The sequence below is a fragment of the Myotis brandtii genome, unplaced genomic scaffold (assembly GCF_000412655.1).
Source record: "Myotis brandtii unplaced genomic scaffold, ASM41265v1 scaffold46, whole genome shotgun sequence".
NCBI classification, from domain to species: Eukaryota; Metazoa; Chordata; class Mammalia; order Chiroptera; family Vespertilionidae; genus Myotis; species Myotis brandtii.
This window is the reverse complement of record NW_005367587.1, coordinates 109,091-133,260: the sequence shown is the minus strand read 5'-3', so window position 1 is coordinate 133,260 and position 24,170 is coordinate 109,091. Positions and strand designations below refer to the sequence as shown.

Below are 24,170 nucleotides of genomic sequence, written 5' to 3'. Positions count from 1 at the left end.
TATTCTGGGCCAGCTTTAGCTCTGAGGCCTCGCTGCTGAAAACATCGATACAATGTTGCGGTGGCTGGCTGAAGCCCGGCTGAATGAAAGCCGATTTATGGGGTTTTGTTTAGCTTCTTATTTGCAACATAGTATATAGTTGCTTAGAGTTGCAGCTGAGAGGCCGGCAGTGCATGGGTTCCGGCCGCCATCTTGGCTGACAGTTAATTTGCATAAGGATATGCTGATTAGCCAATGGGAAGGGTAGCGGTCGTACGCCAATTACCATGTTTCTCTTTTATTAGTGTAGATTGAGCCTCCATATCTTGAAATCAACTTAATTATAAATATGGATTCTGAAGATAATGACAGCCCTCTGTTATAGGAAGGTCATAGGTATCCAAGATATGTTTGACTTTTAAAAAAGATTATCATCTCACAACACAAAGTTTTAAAACACAGATAACTTGCAGGCCCGAGGATATAGCTGCAATTCTTAGCATTCCTTCAACCCCAGTATTTAGGAGTTGGATCGTTACAGATACTTTGATTGATCCCAACAAGTTGGTGCTCCCTTGGGGACCTCTGTGGCATCATAAGCAGAGCCAGGCACACATGCTTGTGGGACATAATACAATATTCATATGAATTCAGCGTTTTACAGCTTACAAAGAGTGAACCACATTATCTTACTGTATCTCCCTAAGAACACTGTACACTAGATATTGTTATTACCACTGTATAAGTGAGGAAACATTTGTAATGAGGGTTAGGAAGTTAAGGTACTCATTTCAAAGCGAAATGTCAGTGCTCAGCACATGGACAAGTCTTGACTCCCAGTCCATGACACATCGTAGCTACTTCTCTGTTGATCTCTATAAAATCAACCAGACTTTTGGCCCCAGAGAAGGTGTTCTTCACAAGCTACATGAAGTCAGAATGACCAGGGCAAGTCCTGTGCTGCGTGTCTCTTCCTGCCTAACACCTATCAATTGCAAACTTCTAGACAGCCCTGACCCTGAGCACCTTACCTGGACCACTTACCTACCTCGGGTATCTTTTGGAAAGAGTCTGAAATAAATAAATTCACATCCTGCTTTTGGCCTCATGGTTTGTCTTGATCAAAGGAAGGCTACAGGACTAAAATATAACCTCCATGTTTCTTCCTGGTCAGAGTTCTTTCAAATGCATAACATCTGTAGAGCCATCCAATAGCCTATAAACACATCTTTCTGTGTTTTCTCCATTTGCAAGGCAATCACGGCAATGTCTAATATACTAGCTACCAGTCACATCACTACTTACCTACATTTGAATTTAAGTTAATTAAAATTAAATACAATTTTAAATTCTGTTTCTTAGTCACATTAGCCACCTTTCAAGTGCTCAATAGCTATGTGTGTCTAGTGGCTACCACATTCAACAGCAAAGACACAGAACTTTCATCACAGAAAGTTCTGTTGGATAGTATTGTCCTAGACCCTATCTATGCAAATTAATTATCTGAAACATCAAGGTATATAGTTCTGACCTCCAGAAAGCTCAGGCTCTTGTACACATAATGCTCCCCTGGGCCTTTTGACAGGTCTGCGATGGAGTGGAGGTGGAGATTACTAGTTACAGCATTGAAGCAGGACTAGGAAGAACCAGAAGACTGACCAAAACTCACACCCCATGCTGACAGCCACAGCCCTGCTGCTGGTTCCCGCCTCTCTGTGGAGTGTGGTTTGCCCACCAGAACACTCCATTCATTCGCTGGGCCACCCTTCCTGTCCAGTCAACACTGATGGGATCTGTATGAACCTAATTGTGTGATGATTCACTGGAACTCCAGTGTGGTGGAGAAGGGACAAGTCATGATACAAAATTGCACAGTAAAGTTGTGTCCACTCATGAAGATCATTTACGTCAAAGCTCCATGACTCAAATTTCTCATACCTGTTCAATATAGTTCTTTGGATTATAGATCAGACTCTACATGCCCAGGCTTAGAATGTGGAGTGGTAAGGGGTAAGGAATTAATAAGTTTATTTCTCCCTGAACTCTCATCATTCAATGATTCCCCTTTTATTCTCCTCTCCTCCTGAAGGAATTCAAGAGGGGATTCAAGACAGCCTAAGGTCTCTTCCTGTCTGTATTTAGTGGTCCCCTACCTCAACCTCCCATGTGATTCTTCCCTATATATTTCTAGAAAGACATAATGAAAGGAAAAAAGTATAATCAACCCCTACTATGAAAGAGAGAAAGACCATCAGTCAGAGACAGATACCATCCCTAGGTACCAGCTTGGCTCAGGTTTAGAGTCTGAGCAACATGGTCCAGTAAACATACGATGGAAGCCACATATGCAATTTTATATTTTCCAGTAGTTCACATTAAGAGAGTAAAAAGAAACAGGGGAAATCAATTTTAATAATATATTTTATTTAACCCAACATATCCAAAATATTGTCATTTTGACATGTAATCAATATTTTAAGTGACCTATGTGATCATTTACATTCTTGTTATTCACACTAAGTCTTCAAAACCTGATGTGTATTTTACACTCACAACACATCTGCCTTGCTCATAGCTGCATGTGGAGAGTGGCTATTGGCCTGGACTGACCCCAGGAATCTGGCTTTGACGGGATTGCCTCCTCTGGTTCTCCAAGGAAAATCTAGCTCATTGAATTCCACTTTAAAATTTATTTTCGTTGAATTCAATCTTATTTTAGTCACCTGTCCCACTTACGACATCTCTGGGTCCTTCTGTGTTTTTATCAACTCCAAATGGTATTTGTAAATGTTTCCAGTTGCCACAATCATGTTCAATAACACCCAACTCTCAGTCTACCTCGACCCAATATGTGTCTCCATCAAAGCAACACAACACTCCCTTTTCGTCATCCCATCTTCATTCATTTTCTGTCCGTGAATTGTGTTCTACTACCAACAAATTTGCACTAGTTTTGCAAGAAAAGTGCTGTGTACTGACTGCCATGGCAAATAACAGTGTTGTCCATGTGTCTCTCTTTCTTCCAAACAAATTGGCACTCTGGACAGATTTCAGCTCATTGCTCCTAACGACAGACTTGTTTGGTTGGAAAGTGAGAACATAAAAATAAAAATCCAAGGAGGAGTAGGAGTTCAATTGTCTTCTTGCTCAACCAGCCTGATTCCGGGGAGCAGAGCCATGCGTTATTGTAATGGTTGGCAGGAGACAGCTTTGCTTCGCATTCTCTCTCGGTTCCTGTGCCCGTGAAAGAAAATCACTCACCTATAAGCCAGCCTCCCTCCTCGTTTCTCTGAGAGACAGTGGGAGGATAAAAGCCTAAATGCCACCTGAACAGAAGTGAGCAGCTCCGATGCCGCCCAACCCCAGCACGAAGAGGCCAGGACTGAATGTAAGCGTTCAGAGAAGATAGCGTGGGGTGTACATTTTTAGAAACTGTCGCACTCATTTTATATTTTTTCCTAGGAAGAGTCCTTGTTTTAAAAATCTAGGTTTTCCTTTTAGTGGGAAACAGATGCTTTCTTAAAAGTTCGGTGTTGGATTGACAGAGAAAACGTGGGTCACTGCCCAAGGTCACGCAGGCCCCTCGGTGAGCACGCACCGTTTCCGTGGCTCCCCCAGTGCTTGGCTGGAAGAGGCTGAAGCCCCCACACAGCCCATCGCTATACGCTGAGTAGGTCCAACAAGAGGAGACTTGAATCGCTGCCCAGAGAATAGAATCTGAAGTCTCGTTGGTTCCCTTGGTACCAGGGTCTTCCTTGTGAGGCTTTAGCTCCCGACTTTGTTTTCTGCAAGTTCCTTGGATAAAAACCTGCTCTCACCAGACCAGCCCCTCTGGTCCCCATCCTCCTGGGCCAGTTCACCACAGGTATGCCTATGCTGACCACCTCCGCCAAACTGGCATATCTCCCCACAGGCCTGGGTCTTACATCCTTACCCCTTACCACCTTTCCATGGGAATGTTATCTCCCCACTTAACGGAAGTTCTCAAAGGGCTGAGACTCAAGACCATGGTTTAGTCATCCTCCTTTCTCCCCTCAGAAGCTGGGACCAAGCTTTAATCCTAAAATGCCTTGAATGTGTAACTGTTGATGGAAAGGACAGTGAGAAATGAGAAGAATGTGGCTTTACAATCACACTGTCATCATCATCCCCCACAAAACCCTGTCACCTGAGCCCCCGCCCAGTGCTGTTAGGAGGAACACGTTGTCCAGAGCCACAGAATTGGCTCAAACTGCCAGACCCAAAATCAGGTCACACTGTTTTCAACATCGCATTCATAATCAAGACTCAAGCTGCTCACCCTGGTCTGCCACAATGGAGTGGAAGGGAAGGGGAGAGGAAATGCAGACAGAGATGAGGATGGCAATCATTCACACACACACACACACACACACACACACACACACACACACACACACAGCAGTGATGGAGAGTGCAGACCCTACACATAGTCAGGCTGTGTCTCCCAGAAGATGCCCCTCACCGCTAACCAGTCTCTGCTGGGAAGCTGATGTCCCCGAGGCTTTTGTAGCTCAGGACGTTGAAGTAGTCGTGCGGCTCGTCATAGTCATTATCCCTCTGCTCTCTGCATGGGCCGGCAGCTGCAGCTTCTGTCAGGACGCAGCTTGCAGGGGAGGCCGGAACCCTGAGCCCCCATTCCTCCTGTCCACAGGGCCCTCTCCTGAGGCCACTTTCTGCAGAACGAATTCTGAGAAATTTCTTCTAAAAACAAACAAATGACAGAGTATGTAGGGGTGACATTCAAAAGTTACTCCCCAACTGATACATAATTATAATGATCTCTCTTCCTTTCTTACACACACACACACTTACACACACACACACGTGAAGTTGTATTCTGACCAACACCAATCTCTTGACCTTACTTTCTCAGTTTTGTCATGGCTGGATTTCAGTACTAACCACTCCACCAAAACAAAACTTCTACACACGCAATGCACCTGTCACCATTCCTCCCTATTCACAAAGCCTAGTGATGCAGCTTGCACCCCACTTCTCTCTTACTCTTTGTCACCCCAAACACTGATGACCTCTTCTTTTTTAAAATGCTCTCCTTCCCCAGCTTCCATGGCACCTCCTCCCTGGTTCTCCTCCTCCTCCCCTGAACCCCACCTGCACCTTCAGCCAGCCCTGCTCTTTTTCCTGCTTGCAAATCAGCTCCCCAATTAAAGGGGTTTCCCAGGGTCTGCCCTCTGCCTTCCCACATTCAACACTCTCTGAGACACTTCGTCTAAATGTACATCTACAACCACCCTCTCCCCTCCGAGGATTCCCAAATCTCCACCCATGGAAGTCCAGGCCTCTGCCCCGAACTCCAGGCTGAGATGCCCACTTGCTAACTGGGCATGGCCACCTGATGACCCACAGCAAGCTCAGGACCAGCCTGTCTCAGAGGAACCCAACATATTTCCTCCTCCACAGACGGCTCCGGCCCCACAGTCCCTAACCTGGTTTACGGCACCAGCTGAGACCTGGAGGCCAATGTTAAACTCCAAGTGGCCATAAAATCCTATCCTAGAAAACTCTAAAACCTACTCCCTTTTCTATCCCTACTTTCATGTCCTGTCTCTGGCCTGTACTTCCACACTCGCCTGCCTCGAGAGCCCCTCTTACCTCTAGTCCAGCTTCCACATGGCCACCCACAAAGTGAGCTTTCAAAAATGAAAATTGGATCATGCCATGCTTCTGCTGACAACCCTTTAATGTCACTCATTGTCTACAGGAACCACAGGAGGAGTTTAAGGGATTTACAAAACCACTTAAGTTGTGTGAAAAAACCTTGTCTGAGATGCATTCTTCAAGAGACTGAGTGTGATGCCCTCAAAATGCCCTGTGTGACTTGGTCACTTGCTGACAACCCTTTAATGTCACTCATTGTCTACAGGAGCCACAGGAGGAGTTTAAGGGATTGACAAAACCACTTAAGTTGTGTAAAAAACCTTGTCTGAGATGCATTCTTCAAGAGACTAGTGTGATGCCCTCAAAATGCCCCGTGTGACTTGGTCACCCTCACTTTCTCAGCTTCATGCCCCACCAACACCCCAAATTCTGGTACAGGGCCTGATGCCAGAGAGCTGCCCTGAGCATGGGCTGGGCTATCTTCTCATGTAACCTCACCAATACCCCTATCGAAGTCTTTGAATTAGCTCCGAGGCACAGACAGGTGCAGTCACTTGCCCCAGGACAAGTCCAATTCTGACTTGGGTTTGTCTGACCCCAGGCTCTATGCTCTTTCCCCTCGACCAAGCTGCCTCTCATCTTGTGGTTTCTAGAATGCCAGGCACTGTGTCCTGACTCCCCGGTTTTATATATGTTACACCCATCGTCCACCCTCTGTAGTTCCCTGAAAAGGTTGTGTACTCCATCCTGCCGATGCAGCTCTGCAGCACGTTGTCCGAGAAGCCTTCTCTGACCCTTCCAGGGAGCTGCGTTCTCCCCTGCACTGGGATGCGCTCCTGGATGTTCCCTGTTGTAACACTGAATCCTGTCTTCTCCAGACTGTGAGCTCCCTGGGGGAAGAGGCTATGTCTGTTTAACCTCAGAGCCCATAACAGATGCTCAGTATATGTTGAAGGACTGAAATGCGCGTACAGGCATGCACACACAGGCGCACACACACAGGCACACATACACGCTCCCGCACATGCGTGCGCGCACACATTTTTACACAGCCCCATACCTAGAAGAACTGGATTTTCTGAATCTAAGTAGGGAGTCATGGTCAGACAACCACAGTTGCACTTGTGGGTAACCTCAGAGCCCATAACAGATGCTCAGTATATGTTGAAGGACTGAAATGCGCGTGCAGGCATGCACACACAGGCACACACACACAGGCGCACACACACAGGCGCACACACATACATGCGCGCGCACACATTTTTACACAGCCCCATACCTAAAAGAACTGGATTTTCTGAATCTAAGTAGGGACTCATGGTCAGACAACCACAGTTGCACTTGTGGAGCAATAGGCCAGAACAGTGAAATATGTTGGGGAAACCAAGGACCTGAAGTCAGCCATCACATCCATATGAGGGCAGCATCAGTGAGGGCTGAGCTAAGGCAAGGAATCAAAACACAGTGGGCAGCCCTAGCTGGTTTGGCTCAGTGGATTGAGCATTGGCCTGCGGACTGAAGGGTGCCAGGTTTGATCCTTGTCAAGGGAACATGCCCGGGTTGCAGGCTCAATCCCCACTAGGGGGCATGCAGGAGGCAGCCAAGCAATGATTCTTTCTCACCATTGGTATTTCTCTCTTGCTTCCAGCATAGGAAACAGAAGCACCGTTACTGGTAGCGTCAAGCTCTGAGGTGCACAAATACATGCAGGGGACTGCGCAGGAGAGTGGATAGGGCCACATGGAGGCTCACTGGAAACAAACATGGAAGAGCAAAGTGACGCACAACTGCAGGCCCTGAGGAGCTGGGCCTGGAGAGAGGCCATAGTCTCAGAAGCACACACAGGAATTCTCTCACCACGTACTAGTCCATTCATTCCTTTTCAGGAGGAGTGGCTGCACCTTATCTACCAAAAGTATGAAGAAAGGGGGCAGTTATCATAGGTGGACGCTGACGCTGGGCTTAACAGAAGTGCTGCGTCCCTTGGCGCAACCCCACCCATTTGGAAGCATGGATGCCCAACTCATCCTCAAAGGAATGGTGTGACCTTCCGTGCAGTTGTGCTCTTGCTCCCTCTCTTGGCCTGGCCCCCCTTGCCTTTGAACCTTAGGACTCTTTGGGCTTCCAGAGTCCTCTGGGAATTGGAGATATGCCTGAGGTGGGTCTCTCGCTGTTCCGTTTGCATGGCATCCTGCATGGGGGACTCTGTAACTGTGATCTGTGCGGAAAAATAGTTTGGGATCAAGGCACTGACGTCCTGAAGGATCAAAGGCAGCTACTGGGATTGCAGCTGGGGCTGCAGGACAAACACTGCCCCCCGTGGAACCCGAGGAGAAGGACAGCGCGTGGCAGTCATGGTCCTGGTGCGGACACACGGTCTCTTCTGTGCTTCTCAGAAAGTCCCCTGGGACACTCTGCCAACAGCTGCCTGGCAGATAACAATCATTCATTTGGTCTAGTTCAGTGATGGCGAACCTTTTGAGCTCGGTGTGTCAGCATTTTGAAAAACCTTAACTTAACTCTGGTGCCGTGTCACATATAGAAATTTTTTGATATTTGCAACCATAGTAAAACAAAGATTTATATTTTTGATATTTATTTTATATATTTAAATGCCATTTAACAAAGAAAAATCAACCAAAAAATGAGTTCGCGTGTCACCTCTGACACGCGTGTCATAGGTTCGCCATCACTGGTCTAGTTGATCCATGCGATACAAATATTTATTGAGCACCAAGTATTATGAGGTGCTATGATAAATAAAGTGCATAATGATAAGAACATATACTTATAAGAATAATGGTTATTAATGTATGCCAGGAAAAATGCCCAAGTGGCTTACTTGAATTATTTGACTTAAATTTTCTCGCAACCCCACGAAGGCAGCACCATACTTATTTCTGATTTACAGATGAGAAAGCTGAGGCTCAGCAAGGTCAGGTGACATAGCTGCTCACGTGGTCGAGCCAGGATTCCAACCCAGGCCTGTCTGATTCCAACGCCATATTCCTCGAGACTGCAATCTGCTGGCTCTCGGGGTCTGTGGGGAGCAGTCTTGGTGCCCCACTCAGATCCTCAGTACCTGACCTGTGCTCCCACTCCCCAGGCCTGGGCGTATAGGCTGTGAGCGGCTCACAGCTGCCCCTTCTCTGCAGAATTGCTCTTGGACCCTCCCTGCTGCGCAGCCTGCAGTCAATGACTGAGGAAGGTGGGTTTTTAAAAGGCCAGCTCCCTGCCTTAGGATGCAACCAGCTCTGCATACAAGACTCGCTTCAACCGAGTCTCCAGCCGAGACCACATCATGCGGAGCGTTCTTCACCCATTCTGCTTCCTTCAGCACCTTCACCTGAGACCTCGTGCAGGTAAATCCCTGTCGCCAGAATCCACGAGTCAGGCCCTAGTTCCTGGACCTGCTCTAAAACAGTTGTCCTGGGAACGGCCCTGGATGGAATGTGGAAGGAGAGCCCTCACCGCTGGATGGGAACAGGAAACAGGGACCCCACCGCGGGGAGGGGGCGGGGAAGGAGGGAAATGGAGGGGACACAGATGGAGGGGGTTGTGAGCTGATGCCGTGGCTCTGACATTGGAGAAGTGCGGAGTAAGCAGTGATTATGAGGACTGTGGGGTTGGGTGGCTTTTGCTAAACCCTCTGCTGCACGAAAGAGAAAGGGAGACAGATCTGTCAGCAACTGAAAGCAAAGTGAGAGTCAGAGGTCCTCCTGAGGGCAGCATTTACAGAGCATCCTCCCCACTGCAGGCCGGGGAGAGGGAACTTCTGGGGGGGGCGGGCTGGGGGCAGGGAGGCAAAGCAGGGAGGGAGAACATATGTAATAATAGTGCCAACAATAAATTTTAAAAACAGAGACTGAACTTCAAAGAAGGCTTAGGCCTGGGCAAGTCGTATACCAGGGTCCTGATCTGAAAACAGTGCCCTCATCCTTTACTTCTCATCCTGCAGGATCATGGGCAGCCGGGCACCACTAGAGAACTGTTAACGCTAAATGGGCTGATGTACAACATCCCCCTCACAGAGCAGATGCCCCAGATGCATCACAGCCAAAGCAGGTAACTCAAACCCCGGGGGATGGCCGAAGGGACAGGCAGGAACTAGGAGCTGCAGGTGACAACGAGACTGGAGGGAGACAGGTCCAACCTCTCGGGCTCCCAGATAAGGGAGGCACAGAAGGAGAATGCAAACAACTTCCCCAACAGGCGGAACAAGGACCACGAAAAAGGCACGAAGGGCAGTGGGGGATCCCGTCTATGTCTGTCTCTGGACAGAAGGAGAATCAGAAAGGGCCAGGGTGGCCGACGTGGGGTCCAGAGTCTTACCTTTCTGGCCAACGTGACCACCATGGTGGCCGCTGTGCAGATGACCACCAGCAACAGGACTCCCAGCAGCGGGATCAGGAACCCAGCGCTGTGCCCAGCCCCTAGCGGGAGGACAAAATAAGGGAAACGGACTGAGGCCAGAAGCAAAGGGCAACCAAATTTCCCAGGGAGGCCTGAGCTCAGGGCACAGAGGTGCGGGCTGGCCAGGCCTTTCTCCGGCCACAGACTGGACCACTAACCCAGCTGCTTGGACCACAGAGCGTCTGCCTGGCCCACCATGAGCCACTGACACGCAGCCGTTGTGTACCTCACACGTTTACACCGGAGCAGGCCATTGCTAACCCCCCTCCTCGACTCAACAGCCTCACTTTGGGAAATACTCATGAAATAAAACAAGTGGCAGCATCCAGAAAAAATGGAAAAGGAATATTTTATTTCATTAAACTTCATATTTATAATCATACTAGTAGGAAAATGTTAACTTAAAAATTAAAATAAAATTAATATTAAAGTGCAAAAAAAAAGAGAAAAAGCACATAACCTTTCACCTTAAGCCCATGACACTTATTCCTCCTGGGCGGTGAGACCTGGTGGGAGCAGGGTCCTGGGTCTGTGTCCTTTACTGTTTTCCTTCATTCATACCACAGATTCTTTTTAAATACATATTTTATGGATTTCAGAGAAGAAGGGAGAGGGAGAGAGAGATAGAAGCGTCAATGATGAGAATCATTGATCGGCTGCCTCCTGCAGGCCCCCTACTGGGGATCGAGCCCGCAACCCAGGCATGTGCCCTGACCAGGAGTGGAACTGTGACCTCAACCACTGAGCCACGCCTGCCAGGCCCATACCACAAATATTTATCAAGCGCCTGACACATAACTGGTGCTTCATCAATGTTTGTGATATGAATTAAACATGAACAAGATAATTTCTAGGAACATAAAATGGAAATGGAAGGAGGAAGAGGCAGGAAGGGAGTTTTGAAGAGATGATATTTTATCCAAGGAGCGTGTGAGAGAAACAGGACGGTTACCCCTGTGTGCTTGCTGCGGGGGAGGTTTCCAGGCCGCTCCCCCATCTCCACCTCCGTCCCAGAAGGTCGGGGGAACCCAGGTGCCAGGGAGAAAAGAGGAGGGCGTGGCAGAGGCCGGCCCTCTTCCCTCTGATTCAGGGCTGCGATTGCTGGGATGGTGGCCTAGGCATGCAGTCCCTGAGAACAAGGGCAGTGCCCGCAGTCCCCACACGGTACCAGGAGGGGTAGGAGAGGGCGCCCAAACCCCCAGCACGCGCTTCTCCTGCCCTGAGGGTTCCATTCCCTGCTTTGGCCACAGGCGGGGGGAGGGGGCAGACGGGGAGCAGAGGGGCCATGGAGGGCAGTGACAGGGGGCAGAGGGCCTGCAGAGGGCTGAACACAGAACAGAAAAACATGTAGGCTCTTGTCCACATGCATAATTGGCCTATGTGGGAGCAAGCATTTGAAAAGCAACTTTAAGGAAACAGTTTCACAGATTTTGCCAACTCATAAAGCTTAATCTCTAACACAATCAGCAAATAGAAGTTCAGAGGGAACCAGAACACCTGTGTTAAACTCAGCGCTAATGCTCTGAGCCACTGCAAGCCTCAGCTTCCACCTGCATCAGTCAGACAAGCAGCGCATTCATCACTGAGACGTACGTGGTGCTTCCCATGCATGTTCCAGGTGCCGAGCTGCCTGTGGTAAGTAATTCAATCCTGTCAGCACTTCACAAGGTCTGACAACCGCCTCCTTTCACAGAGGAGAAAACCAACGCACTGAGCGGCTACCTAATCCTGTCTGTGGTCACCAGCAGCACCGGGATTTGGACACCGGCTGCCTGGCATCAGCCTGAGCTCATAACCACTCCACTCCACTGTCTCTCAGATACGGTCAGGATCCTTTCCCACCGTCCCGACATCTGGTTCAAGTGTCCAGGTGGATAACAAATGTGAGATTATTTTGGAAGCTATGAAGCAGGAACAAATGTAAATTATCGTAAACTTAAAAATAGAGCTATCATTGTGACCCAGCAATTCCACGTCTGGGTATTTATCCAAAGACATTCAAAACACTAATTCAAAAAGACATAGGCACCCTTATGTTCACTGCAGCACTATTTGCAATAGCCAAGATGCGGAAGCAACCTACGTGTCCATGAATGCACACAAAAGGTGTGGTACACTGGCACAGTGGAATATTAATCAGCCATAAAGAAGAATGAAATCTTGCCTTTGTGACAACATGGGTGGACCTAAAGGGTATTATGCTAAGTGAAATAAGTCAGACAAAGAAAGACAAATATCATATGATTTCACTTATATGTGGAATCTAAAAAGAAAAAAAACAAATAAATGAACAAAAAAACTCATAGATACAGAGAATAAACTGATGGTTGCCAGTTGGGGGGATGAATGAAAAAGGGGGAGAGGTTAAGATGTAGGATTGCCAGATATAAAAACAATCACAAAGATGTAAAGTACAGCACAGGGAATATAGTTAATGATACTATCATAACTGTGTATGACGCCAGTTGGGTACTAGACTTATCAGGGTGATCACTTTGTAAAGTACACAAATGCCTATCACCATTTTGTTCACCTGAAACTGATATAATATTGCATGTCAACTGTAATTTTAAAAAAATCAAAAACCTTTCTAAAATGCAAATTATTGTACATTTACACTTAGCACACAGCTTTGTTTCTAACCAGCTCTAATCCCTTATAAATTTAGGAGCTAATTCTAACCTGCATGATCCATGCTAACCTCATAAATGAGAACGTTTTCTAGATGACCATATCTATATATATAAAAGCCTAAGCAACCATTACAACTAGACAACTGATGACCGGACAACCAGCTATGATGTGCACTGACCACCAGGGGGCAGATGCTCAATGCAGAAGCTGCCCCCTGGTGGTCAGTGTGCTCCCACAACCAACCTCCCCCTGGCTGGCCAGCCATGATCAGCCCCGGGATTGGGCGAGACAGCCCCAATCTGCCCTGATTTCTGGCCTGGTCGAGGGACCCCACCCTTGCACGAATTCATGCACCAGGTCTCTAGTCAATACATATACACAAAATGTCCTTTTTATACCCAAAAGTGTGGTTATCAATGTTGCCTGCTCATTGGAATCACAAGGGATGCTTGTAGCACCTATCAGGTCCTGGCTCCACTCCTAGAGATTACTACTGAATTGTTCTGGGATGAGCACTGGCACCGACATTATTTAAAAGCCCCAGGTGATGTGAGTGTGAGCAGGGTTGGGTGGCCCTCCTCCAGTACACATGGCAGGGATGCATTTTCCATCCTAAAGGATAAGGTTCGTCCTCTGCTCTGCTCCAGAGGGCATACCTGAGCTTCGTAGGACCTCTAGGAAGAATCTTCCTCTGTAAATGCCATCAGGGAAGGTGTGATAGACACAGGAGTACACCCCTGTGTCGTTCGTAGTCAGGGACTGCAGGGTGAGGCCCAGGTTGGGGCGGGGGACCACTCGCTCCCTGAAAGCCGGGTAGATGGACCACCCGGACTCCGCGTGATGAATGGCCAGAAATTGGTCCTGCTGCTTCCAGTCGACCTGAGTCACCGTGGCTGTGGTGGAGGACAGGTGACATTGTAAGGTGACAGAGCCACCTTCCTCTGCAGAAATGTTCCCCACAGTCACTATTCTGCCTGCCACGGCTCCTGGGGAAGGGAGAAGGCGTGCGTGAGTCCCGGTCAGCAGATGGCCCGCTCCTTCCCATAGAAATCCCAAGGGGCTTTGTGACCAGGACTGGCTTTTGGAATGGTCATCTCTCCGGTCCACCTGTCACTCCGCCCGCCCGGGAGATGGAGCACATCCCAGGTGCTCTGCTGTGATACAGCGTCATGACCAGCGCATGGGTGATTTTCAGCTGCTTGCTTTACAATATAAACCCTGGCAGCCACTGCTTCTGTTTTATTATATCTTCCAGCAGCCCAGGGCTGGGCTGGACACATTACCCTTTAAAATAAAACCTGGCTGTTTGGTTGGTTGCCATTGGGGTGCCTGGAAAACCCTTCAGGAAAGCCATGAACTCCAAAGGGAAGGAGCGTTGGTGAGAAACTGGGTCTCCACGCAAAACCACCCTTTTGGCACTTACCACCCTCGGGTGGCTCAGAAAGCAAAACAAAAACCAACACTGCCGTTTTTAAACATTTGTGCCCCCTTTTAATACAGAAGGACATAGATTTAACATGAATTCAATCTAAAATGTTAGGATCTCTAGAATCTGTTAAGAAAACATGTTGATCCATAGAAGGGGCAGGAGTGAACTTTAAGTAAATGGATCACCCCCCTGCTTAATCCCTTCTCTCCCCCTTCTTCCTTTCTGGGGTTGGCCAGTCAGGCTACCCCCCGGCCCCCCTCCTTCATCTGCCGCCCAGAACAGACCTGTGCCACGTTCTCAGGAGAGAAAAGTAGGACACGGGGCTCTGAACACTGTGGTTTCCTTCCCGACCGATAGAGCATTCACTCCCTGCCTCCCCTTCCTGCCTCCCGGCTCTCCCTCTTCCTCGGGTTCTAGGCTGGAGTTTCAGTCCCTACCTGACGCCAGGAGGGGAGCCTGCCTCAGCCCCTGAGCCCAGATCAGGAGGAGACACCACTGCATGCTTCTGCCCAGGGGGCCTCAGGAAGCAGATGTGGCCTCCTCTGCCACAGAAACTGGCCGAGTGCAGCTGGCAAGGCGAAACTGAGCCTGTGAGCAGAGAGGGTCTCGGAAAAACAGAGTTCAGCAAAACCAAAGACAGATGCGGTTCTCAACAAGCACACAAACTGCACAGCGAGCCACAAGAAAGGCCGTGAAGGAAACACATTAAAAAAATAAGCGGCGATATGGTGAGCGGTACACTGCACTGGTCTTTGGATACTATTAGTCAATCTACTCATTTACATTCTCTTACTGCACTTTTTTTAAAAAAAAAAAATCAGCCTTTATTTAACAAGCTCAGGGCATCACTTCTTTATAGAACCTGTTACCGATGGAGTTCCCTGACTTCATCCTACTAAAGAATGTGCAGAACTAAGAGAAACTTAAGAGTGTGCACTCTCAGGCCAGGCACTGCACTGGCACTCTGAGCCAGTGAGCAAGAGGCAGTGACTATGGAGACAAGACCTGGGTGGGACAAAGTCTTGGACAAACATAGCCACACTTTCCTTGAATGAGGTCCTCTCCTTGAATCTTGTATCTTCTTTCTTGTTTATCTGGACTGAGACTTTGTTGAATTCTGGCTTAATCTCTCTGACCCTGTATTATCAGAGGAGACCAGAAAAGTGAGTTTTCTCCTGCATGGCAACCCCATGAAAATCGGGAATGCCTGACCCTGGAAAGAGATCATGTGATCTTTGCTTGAAGCTCCAGTTCATTGACAAATCCTACTGTTGGCTCATCCTCCCTCCCACCGCCCGTCCCTCGCTTTCTCTCTCCCTCCCTCCCTTCATTTATTTGAAAGTCCCTGAGTCCCTACAAAGGACCAGACTCGACTGCAGGCTCTGGAGATATGAGACACATTAGTCAAAGCTTGCTCTCCAGTGAAGCCACACTCTGGGGAGAGGAGGTGGAGGGCCCACATTCACCTGCCCCCAGGGCTCACCGCTGCTCCTTTGGACACACTCTGTGGTGTATGCACTGAAAATAGCTCCACCAAGAGGAGCATCTGAAGCCCCGTGCTCTGCCCTCTCCAGTCCAGCCAAGCACCCTGAGCTTCCACACCGTCCAGGCTCCTGTCCCCTTCTCCCCTGATGCTACATCTCAGACCAGCTTCTTCCCCTCCCTGGGTTCTTCTGTGAGGGAAAGCCAAGAGCAGCCAGTGGGGCTGGAGCACTGAGAGGTGCATGCTGGGGTTTGGGCTATCATAAATGCACAGCCTGTGTTCCTGCAGTGGGGTGATTGGAAACCATACAGGCAGGACCTGTCTTCGATGATGAGGAATCCAAAGAAATTTAGACTGGGTAAAAAAAAAAAAAAATAGTTGAAGAATTGTTCCATTTGTTTCTAAGCAATCAGTCCAAAGAGGAACACAGTCGAGTCCATTCTGATGAATGATGCTCTCCAGAGACATTTGAGGTGATGAACAGACTGTAGGCTAAGAAATACCTGGATCCAGATTCATCCTGGTTTGGGGACCTTGAGAAAGTTACTCAACTTCCTTAAGAGTCAGTTTCCTCATCTGCAGTAAGAATAATAGCATCCTCTCCCGCCCTTCATAAGGTCCTTGGGGAGGTTCAGTGAACGGATGTTAGCTAGTGTTTAGCACAGTGCCTGGAGCACAGGAAGGGCTCCACACATCAACGATAGTGTTGATAATAACAGCACTTAAGGAGGTAAAAGGGAAATCAGAGAAGAATATCTCTCTATCTATGTAATGTGTTTTGCCAGGAGTAAAACCCTGGTCTCTGGACTCCAAGTTCTCTACGCAACCTCTTCATTCTGTCGTGTGCATCTGACATAAGACTATGAGGAGGAAATGCCCCTGCAGAAAAGTGGGCCAGCCAGACCCAGAGGAGGCCTGGGAGGAAGGCCAATGACCCAAGAGTCTCCCCAGGGAACTTCCCAGAGTCCCTCTTGGCGCCTTTCACTGATGGGACTCCACCTGGAAACCTCAGGTGTGGCCACCTCAGCAGAGGCTGCACACAGCTCAGCAGCGCAGCTCCAAGGTGCAGGTCTGGACTGGGAGCTCCCAGGGCAACCGGAGCCTCAGGGGCCAGCGGCAGCCTCGGTGGCACAGCATGAACCTCTGTGGTCAGTCATATTCTGACTCACATTTTCACTTTAAAGTTCTAAAAGGAGCCACCTTAGTTTTTCTGCCCTCATTTTTTTAAATATATATACTAGTAGCCCTGCGCACAAATCTGAGCACCAGTAGTTCTCTGCGGGGCCTGGCCGCTCTGAGCCCACTGCCAAGAGGCTCTCCATAACCCATAGGCCCATCCACGCCCCGGCCTGGCCAGAGGCGCATCTGCAGCCAGATGCGGAACGCTTCACGAATCCATGCACCAGTAGCTCTCTGTGGGGCCTGGCCACTCTGCACCCGCTGCCCAGAGGCTCTCTGCAGCCCAGAGGCCCTCCGTGGCCAGGGTGGAATGCTTGCCTCATTGCAGCAGCGACAAAGCAAACATTCTGCCAGGCTACTCACACTGCCCACTCTCAGCAGCTGCCCCCCTGGGACTGGGGAACTCTGGCAGGACTGAGAGGACTGGGCGCTGCCATCTTGTGGCTATGGGCACCATCATCTTTGTGACAGAGTGATGGTTAATTTGCATATTACCCTTTTATTAGATAGGATATTACTATTGACAGTATTACATATGTCCCCCATCCCCCCCCCTTTGTCCCCATCTGCCCAGCTCTTACCCCGCCTAGGCCTTCATCACACTATTGTCTGTGCCATGGACTATGCATGTAAGTATACAAGTTCTTTGGTTTATCTTTTCTCATTCCCCCACCCTGACATATGTCCGTCTTCCCTCGCTGTTGTGGTTGTGAGATGAACAGGTCTAGTTAGTCTTGAGGCAACTGGATGGGTGTGGGCACTGAGGAAGGGACTCCATTTGCATGTAAAGGGAAGAAGGGCTGGCCTGGGATGTAAAACACTCCCCTGCCCCCTCCAGTCCTTTCACAGCCCAGCCTTCCCTTGCCCTTTGAGCCCCACGTGAGCCTAGTCACTCTACCCTCTGCAAACCTGTGGCCTGACAGAGATCACAGAACTGTGAACAGAGCTGAAAGAGGTTGCACTTTCTATGAGACCTGTGACTTATGCACTGGAGACACTACCGAGCAAGCGTTCTCTCAGGGCACAGACCACTCTCTCAGCTGTGTCTTTAGTCTTCCCCCTGGCGGGGGGCTTCAGGGATATCAAGGCTTTCTTCCCCTCTTTTCCTGGCCTCTAACCCAGTGCATGTCCTGCAGCTGCAGGGCTGGTGACCTTCTCAGCCAAGGGTTCTCACTCTGTCTCACAGCCCAACACCTCCTGGTAGTTGGCTGTCTTGTGGCCAAGGGGGCACAAGGCCCCTGAGGCCTGCAGGTCTGCAGAGGCCTGTGGGAGCAGAGACAGGGAAGGGAAAGAGAAGAGAACACAGCTGCCCAGGCACCCAGGAGAGCGTGTCCTGTGTCCCCTCACCCCCATCTACCATTTGTCGTAGCAAAGCCACCTCAGTGAAGCCATCTGAGTAATGGGGGGCGGGGGGGCATTGAAAGCCCCTTGTGGAGAGAGCTGCCTCAGAAAATCAAAGACAATGTGACAGGAATGTCTATCACCTGAAGTGTTTTTAAGTCTGTGAGCCACAGGGTTCGCTGGCTGCAACCGGCTCATGGTGAATGTATATGGGAGAACTTGGGGGTGGGATTGCTGACCATTAGCCCAAGCTCCCTCCAGTGAGGTGACTCCGAGGATCTCCCTGACAAAGGCTGCCAAGGACTTCAGTGGACTATGGGAAGTTTCCTTTGCCTTCCCAGCTGTGAAAATAGAGACACACACCCCGCCTCCCAGCAGAGGTTGGAATGCAGAGTCAGAAGTCTTTGGGAAGAAGCCACTGATCTCTCCTGCACCTCCCTTCATAGCCCTCCCACCCTCCCACATCACGCCCTGCTATCCCTCCCCCACCCTAGACGTGACTATACTATCAATCCAGCCCTAGTCCCGTCTGCCTTGAGAAAGTACCCTCCACCCCTGGAAACGTACTTGCTGCTTCCTACTCCCTAGAGTCCTCAGCATTGAGGACCACAAAGATTGGAATGGAAGTTCAAGTGAATGTATCAACCCATCAATGTTTCTCTCTCACATCAATGTTTCTCTCTCTCTCTCTCTCTCTCTCTCTCTCTTTCTCTCTCTCTCTCCCCTCTCTCTTCCTCTCTCTAAAATCAACAAAAACCTAGCCTCAGGAGAGAATTAAAATTAATAATGATATAAAACTATTTCTAGCCCTAACCAGTTTGACTCAGTGGATAGAGTGTCGGCTTGCAGACTGAAGGGTCCCAGGTTCGAGGGCATGTACCTTGGTTGCGGGCACATCCCCAGTAGGGGGTATGTAGGAGGCAGCTGATCGATGTTTCTCTCTCATAGATGTTCCTAACTCTCTATCCCTCTCCCTTCCTCTCTGTAAAAAAATCAATGAAACATATATATTAAAAAAATAAAACTATTTCTAGTTGTTGATGCTTATATAAATGTAAAACCCAATGAATCAACTGGGGGGAAAAACACACACACAAAAATAAAACTCTGCAAAATTTGCAGGATATTCAAAGAACTGCTCAATCACCAAGTGCTCTCCCCACACCACCAAAAAGAGTGTCAGGCCTAGAAGGTTTCACAGGAGGACTATAACAAACCTTTAGAGGGCAGATAATTTCATTGTTAGTTAATATATACACACATAGGACATAAAGAAAACTTCCAAATTAGTTTCATGAAGTGAATTTCAAAATGATATAAACATTATTAAGATTGTACACAACTGAAGAAAATCAGATCCTAATCTCACAAATGTTGAGGGGGGAAATTCTATATAAAATATTGTCACATGGATTCCAATAGCATATTTAGCAAAATATGTAATAATGAGGTAGAATGTATTCCAGGATTGCAAGAATAATTCAAAACTAAGCAATCTATTAATATTAAATACTAGATCTACACAGAAAAGGCATATGGTTATTTCCTTTGATGCTGAAAAGAAAATACAACCCCCATTACTGATTAAATAAAAAATAGTAAAATAAAAAATGATAAATTATTTTTTAACATAATTACACACACACAAACACCAGCTCCAAGGCCAACATCTCTCTTTTTTAAAAATTTATTTTTATTGATTTCAGAGAGGAAGGGAGAGGGAGAGAGAGAAGGAAACATCAATGATGAGAGAGAATCACCGATCAGCTGCCTCCCGCATGCCCCATACAGGGGATCCAGCCGGCCACCCAGGCATGTTCCCTGACCGGGAATCAAACTGTGACTTCCTGGTTCATAGATTGATGCTCAACCAGCCCGGCAATTGCCAAAATCTCTTTTGATGGGAACACATTAGAGGTATTCCCATGAAAGTCAGGAATGAGACAAGGATAGTCACTATTGCCACAATTAGTTAACTTTTCAGAACTATTAGCCAATTTAATTAAGAGCAGCAGTTTAAGGCATAAGAATTAAAAATAAGCATATAGCCTTGGGGGGGAGAGGCGGGGGAGCTCAATTGGTTGATGAGTCGTCCTGTACACCAAAAGGTTGTGGGTTTGATTCCTGGTCAGAGCACATACCTAGGTTATGAATTTAATTCCCAGTCGGGGAGCATAAGGAAGGCAACCCATCAATGTTTCTCTCTCTCCCCCTTCCTCTCTCTAAAATCAATAAAAACATAGCCTCAGGTGAGGATTAAAAATAGTAAGGATATAAAACTATTTATAGTTATTGGTGCTTGTATGAATGGAAAAGCCAAGAGAATCAATTGGGGGGGGGGGACCCATACAAAAATAAATTTGCAGGATATAAGATTAATATAAATAAATAAATAAATAAGTAGTTTTCCTATGTACAATCATTAACCAGTTAACAGATATTTTGGAAGAGAATCACCATTTACAATCTCAGCCCAAAAAAAGATAAAATACATAGGAATAAATTTGACCAGAGATGTGCAAAAGACATATGAAAAAAACTTTACTCAAATGAATTATCTATCCAAATATACTTTTAAAGGAAACCATACAAATTCTAAAGGAAAACCTAGATGCCTTCCTTTAAAGCCTGGAAGGAGAGAAAACCTTTTTAACTAGGATTCAAACTAGAATTATAAATACAATTTTGTGAGGAGTTTGACTACATACATTTTCATTTAAAAAAAAAAAAAGCTTTTTGCCTTTAAAACAATCATAAAGGTGAAACGACAAGGGCAAGCTAGAAAAGATTATTTGGAACTTAATTCACAAACAAATGATTCATCTCCTTAACATAAAGAGATTCTAGATATCAAGAAGAAAAAGACCAAGAACACTGAACAGGTCAAAATTCATGAACTGACAATTCCTGGAAAAATATATTCAAATATTCTTTAAACATATGGAAAGTTCCTCAATCCCAGTCATAAAAGGGAAGTAGGCAATAAAACTACACTGTGAAACCATTTCTCACCCACCAAATTAGCAAAAAATCAAAAATATGCTCTACTGGCAAGGCTGCAGAGAAACGGGTGCTATCATATATTGCTGTTAAAATTAAAAAAGGATACAACTTTTTAAAATTCGATTTTGTCAATATCTATTCGGATCTCAGCTGTGTTTACTGTTTGACCCAAAAGTCCTACTTCTAGAAATCTGTTCTAAGGATATAAGTGCACAAATATGAAATGACATATGCACAAAGTTATTCATTGAGGCATTATATGTACTAGCAAAAAAACAAACAAAAAACATGAAAGAACTCAAATGTCTATCAATGGGGGCCTGGTTGAATAAGCTATGGTACCAAGTTCCTTGCCGAATAAACTGTTGCCTCCACATAATGGGAAACTAGGCAACAAAAGAATGAGAGCATCTCAATGTGTTGACATGGAGTGATCTCCAGAGGCTTTCTTAAATAAAACAGCAAGGTGCCAAAACTATGCTACCATAGGCTACCTTTGTGGAAAGGGATAAAAAGGAATAAATATATGAGTACAAAGTTGCTTATGTTTATAGTAAGAAACACTGTAAGAATTAATAAGAATTTTGTTTTAATCCTCACCCGAAGATATGTTTTTATTGATTTTTTTAGAGAGAGGGAAGGAAGGGTGGGAAGGGGGAGAGTGACAGAGATAGAAAGAGAGAGACAAAAAGAGAAAAAGAGAGAGAGAGAGAGAGAGAGAGAGAGGGAGAGAGAGAGATATCAGTGTGAGAGAGACAGAGAGACACATCAATTGGTTGCCTCCCATATGGGCCCAACCCAGGATCAAACCCACAACCTCAGTATGTGCCCTGACCAGGAATCAAACCTGCAACTTTTTGGTGAATGGGACAACACTCCAACCAACTAAGCCACCCAACCAGAGACAGAAAATAATGTTTTTAATTGGTTACCATTAGGTGGTGGGAAAGAGGGTGAGAGGAAGGGATTGGGATGGAAAAGAAACTTATTTGGGTATAGCTTTTAACTTCTAAGATATGTAACTCTTTTACATATTCAAATCATACATTTTGTATAAGAACAAAAAAACTAGTCTGTCCTTAAAATTGAAAGAAAAAAAAAGAAACAAAGTAATCTAATTGTATATAAAATTAACTAGGGGCCCAGTGCACAAATTCGTGCACCTTGAAAGGAACTGTGGGCTGCAAGGCTGCGGTGAGCACAGGGCGGGTCTTGGCCCATCCTCCATGCTCCCACCCGGCCCCTCCCACTGCAACCCCTGGTCCCCTGTCTGCCTGCAGCCTCACTTCTGCCGCCGCTCCCACATGTTGACAGCACCAGCCCCATTCACACCCGATGACAGTGCGGAGTGATTGGGACCAGTGCCAGCATTGGGTGCGAGCGGCAGCTGCTGCCCCAATTGCCCCTCAGGAGCAGGGGGACATGGGGAAGCCTTCAGGGGCAATTGGGGTCGGTGCCAGGAACCGGCAGCAGGTGTGAGCAGCAGGTGGGAGCAAAGAATTTTTAGTAACCACCAAAGGCTGGCCCTGATGACAGTGATCAGCACCTCGCCTTGGTCTAGTACCCCCACTCAGCTGCTCCACCATCCCGCCACGGCTGATGCCTGTCATGTTCCACATGCACCCCCTGGTGGTCAGCGCACATCATAGCAACAGGTTGTTCGGTTGTTCCCCCTTTTGGTCTATTTGCATATTAGGGTTTTATATATATAGATAACATAATCACACAGGGAAGATAATCATTTCAACTGAATTTAAAACTTAAATCTTTTATTTTCTTAGTGGGATATATTTTAGGATAAGAAATATATTTTATTCATTCAATGGTATTATTGTTTTGAAATACCAAAACAATAAATAAGTAACAACATTAAAGTTGTTTAAAACCAAGCTCTTCAGACTAAGAGAAAATAGAAGTATAAATTAAAATAAGTAAGTAAAACCCTGTAATGCTAAATTTGAATTATCAATGCAAAACCATGATTTAATAGAATATACATATTGTCTAGCTAAGCCCATTGAAAGAACTGAAAAACAACAATCCTCCAGGAGCCAGAACACAGTTGAGAAACCAGAGTTTCTGAGGGAAATGGCTGACTCCAGGTTTGGGGCAAGGAATATACAAGGCAAGTGTGGGGTATCTCATTCTCGTAGGAAATAAATATCTTTCAAAGATTAATGGGATCATGTCAAAAAGACCAGACTAATTTGTAGGGGCCACAATTGGGCCAGAGTTGGGCCAATTAAACTGTGAAAAAGAAAAATGGCTATAAGAATATATTAAAGGCCATAAATCTATAAGTGACACTCTCAAAACAGAAAACTCCCCCCAAAAAAACCAAGCCTCATTTGTCACTATTGGAGATAGTTGCTACATCAACTGCTTGTTCTGAAAATTGGTAATTAAAGTTAAAAGCATTTATTTTGTCTTTCCGTTTGGAACTGTATATAAGGGTAATTAAATAGTCCCAGTTGCTGAGGGAAACGGCTCCTTTGCACAATAATTCCAGCTAATAAATGTAGAATAAATTTGGTAAACGGGAATGGAATAGTTGATTTAGTTACCAATCACCAATAGAAACCAAAACCATTACATGAAATGTGATGGCAACGCTGATGTTTTCAAGGTGCCAAGGCTACACTCAGGGATCACCTGCTGCCACAAAGGGGGCATGTAACTGCTCAAAAGAAGGATCAAGCTGTCCCCACTCTATCCAGGGACTAAATCTAAACATCACTTAAATTGCTGTGTATGTATATATTTAAGTTCATTTCAGAGAGGAAGGGTGGGGGCAAAGAGATAGAAACATCAATAATGAGAGAGCCCTAACCAGTTTGGCTCAGCGGATAGAGCGTCGGCCTGCAGACTCAAGGGTCCCAGGTTCGATTCCGATCAAGGGCATGTGCCTTGGTTGCGGGCACATCCCCAGTGGGGAGTGTGCAGGAGGCAGCTGATCAATGTTTCTCTCTCGTCGATGTTTCTGACTCTCTATCCCTCTCCCTTCCTCTCTGTAAAATCAATAAAATATATTAAATAAATAAATAAATAAATAAATAAATAAATAATGAG

General features: G+C 46.8%; 2 protein-coding genes across 2 annotated transcripts in view; one reads left to right on the top strand and one right to left on the bottom strand.

The window, feature by feature from the left end:
* Positions 1 to 7,316, top strand: part of ZBTB20 (zinc finger and BTB domain containing 20) — an 853,596-nt gene extending 846,280 nt beyond the window's left edge. Inside the window, exon 4 of the mRNA XM_014546966.1 lies at positions 7,268 to 7,316. Within this exon, the coding sequence (XP_014402452.1) occupies positions 7,268 to 7,272 (5 nt within the window). The 3' untranslated portion in view covers positions 7,273 to 7,316. The remainder of the gene's footprint in view (positions 1 to 7,267) is intronic.
* On the bottom strand, positions 4,066 to 14,602 carry TIGIT (T cell immunoreceptor with Ig and ITIM domains). The gene is made up of 4 exons (XM_005875312.2): positions 14,533 to 14,602; positions 13,323 to 13,652; positions 9,952 to 10,052; positions 4,066 to 4,701 (listed from the first exon to the last, which is right to left on the bottom strand). Exons 1-4 carry the CDS (start codon positions 14,594 to 14,596, stop codon positions 4,465 to 4,467), a joined length of 732 nt encoding a protein of 243 aa, XP_005875374.1. The 5' UTR covers positions 14,597 to 14,602; the 3' UTR covers positions 4,066 to 4,464.
* Between the last annotated feature and the right edge of the window lie 9,568 nt (positions 14,603 to 24,170).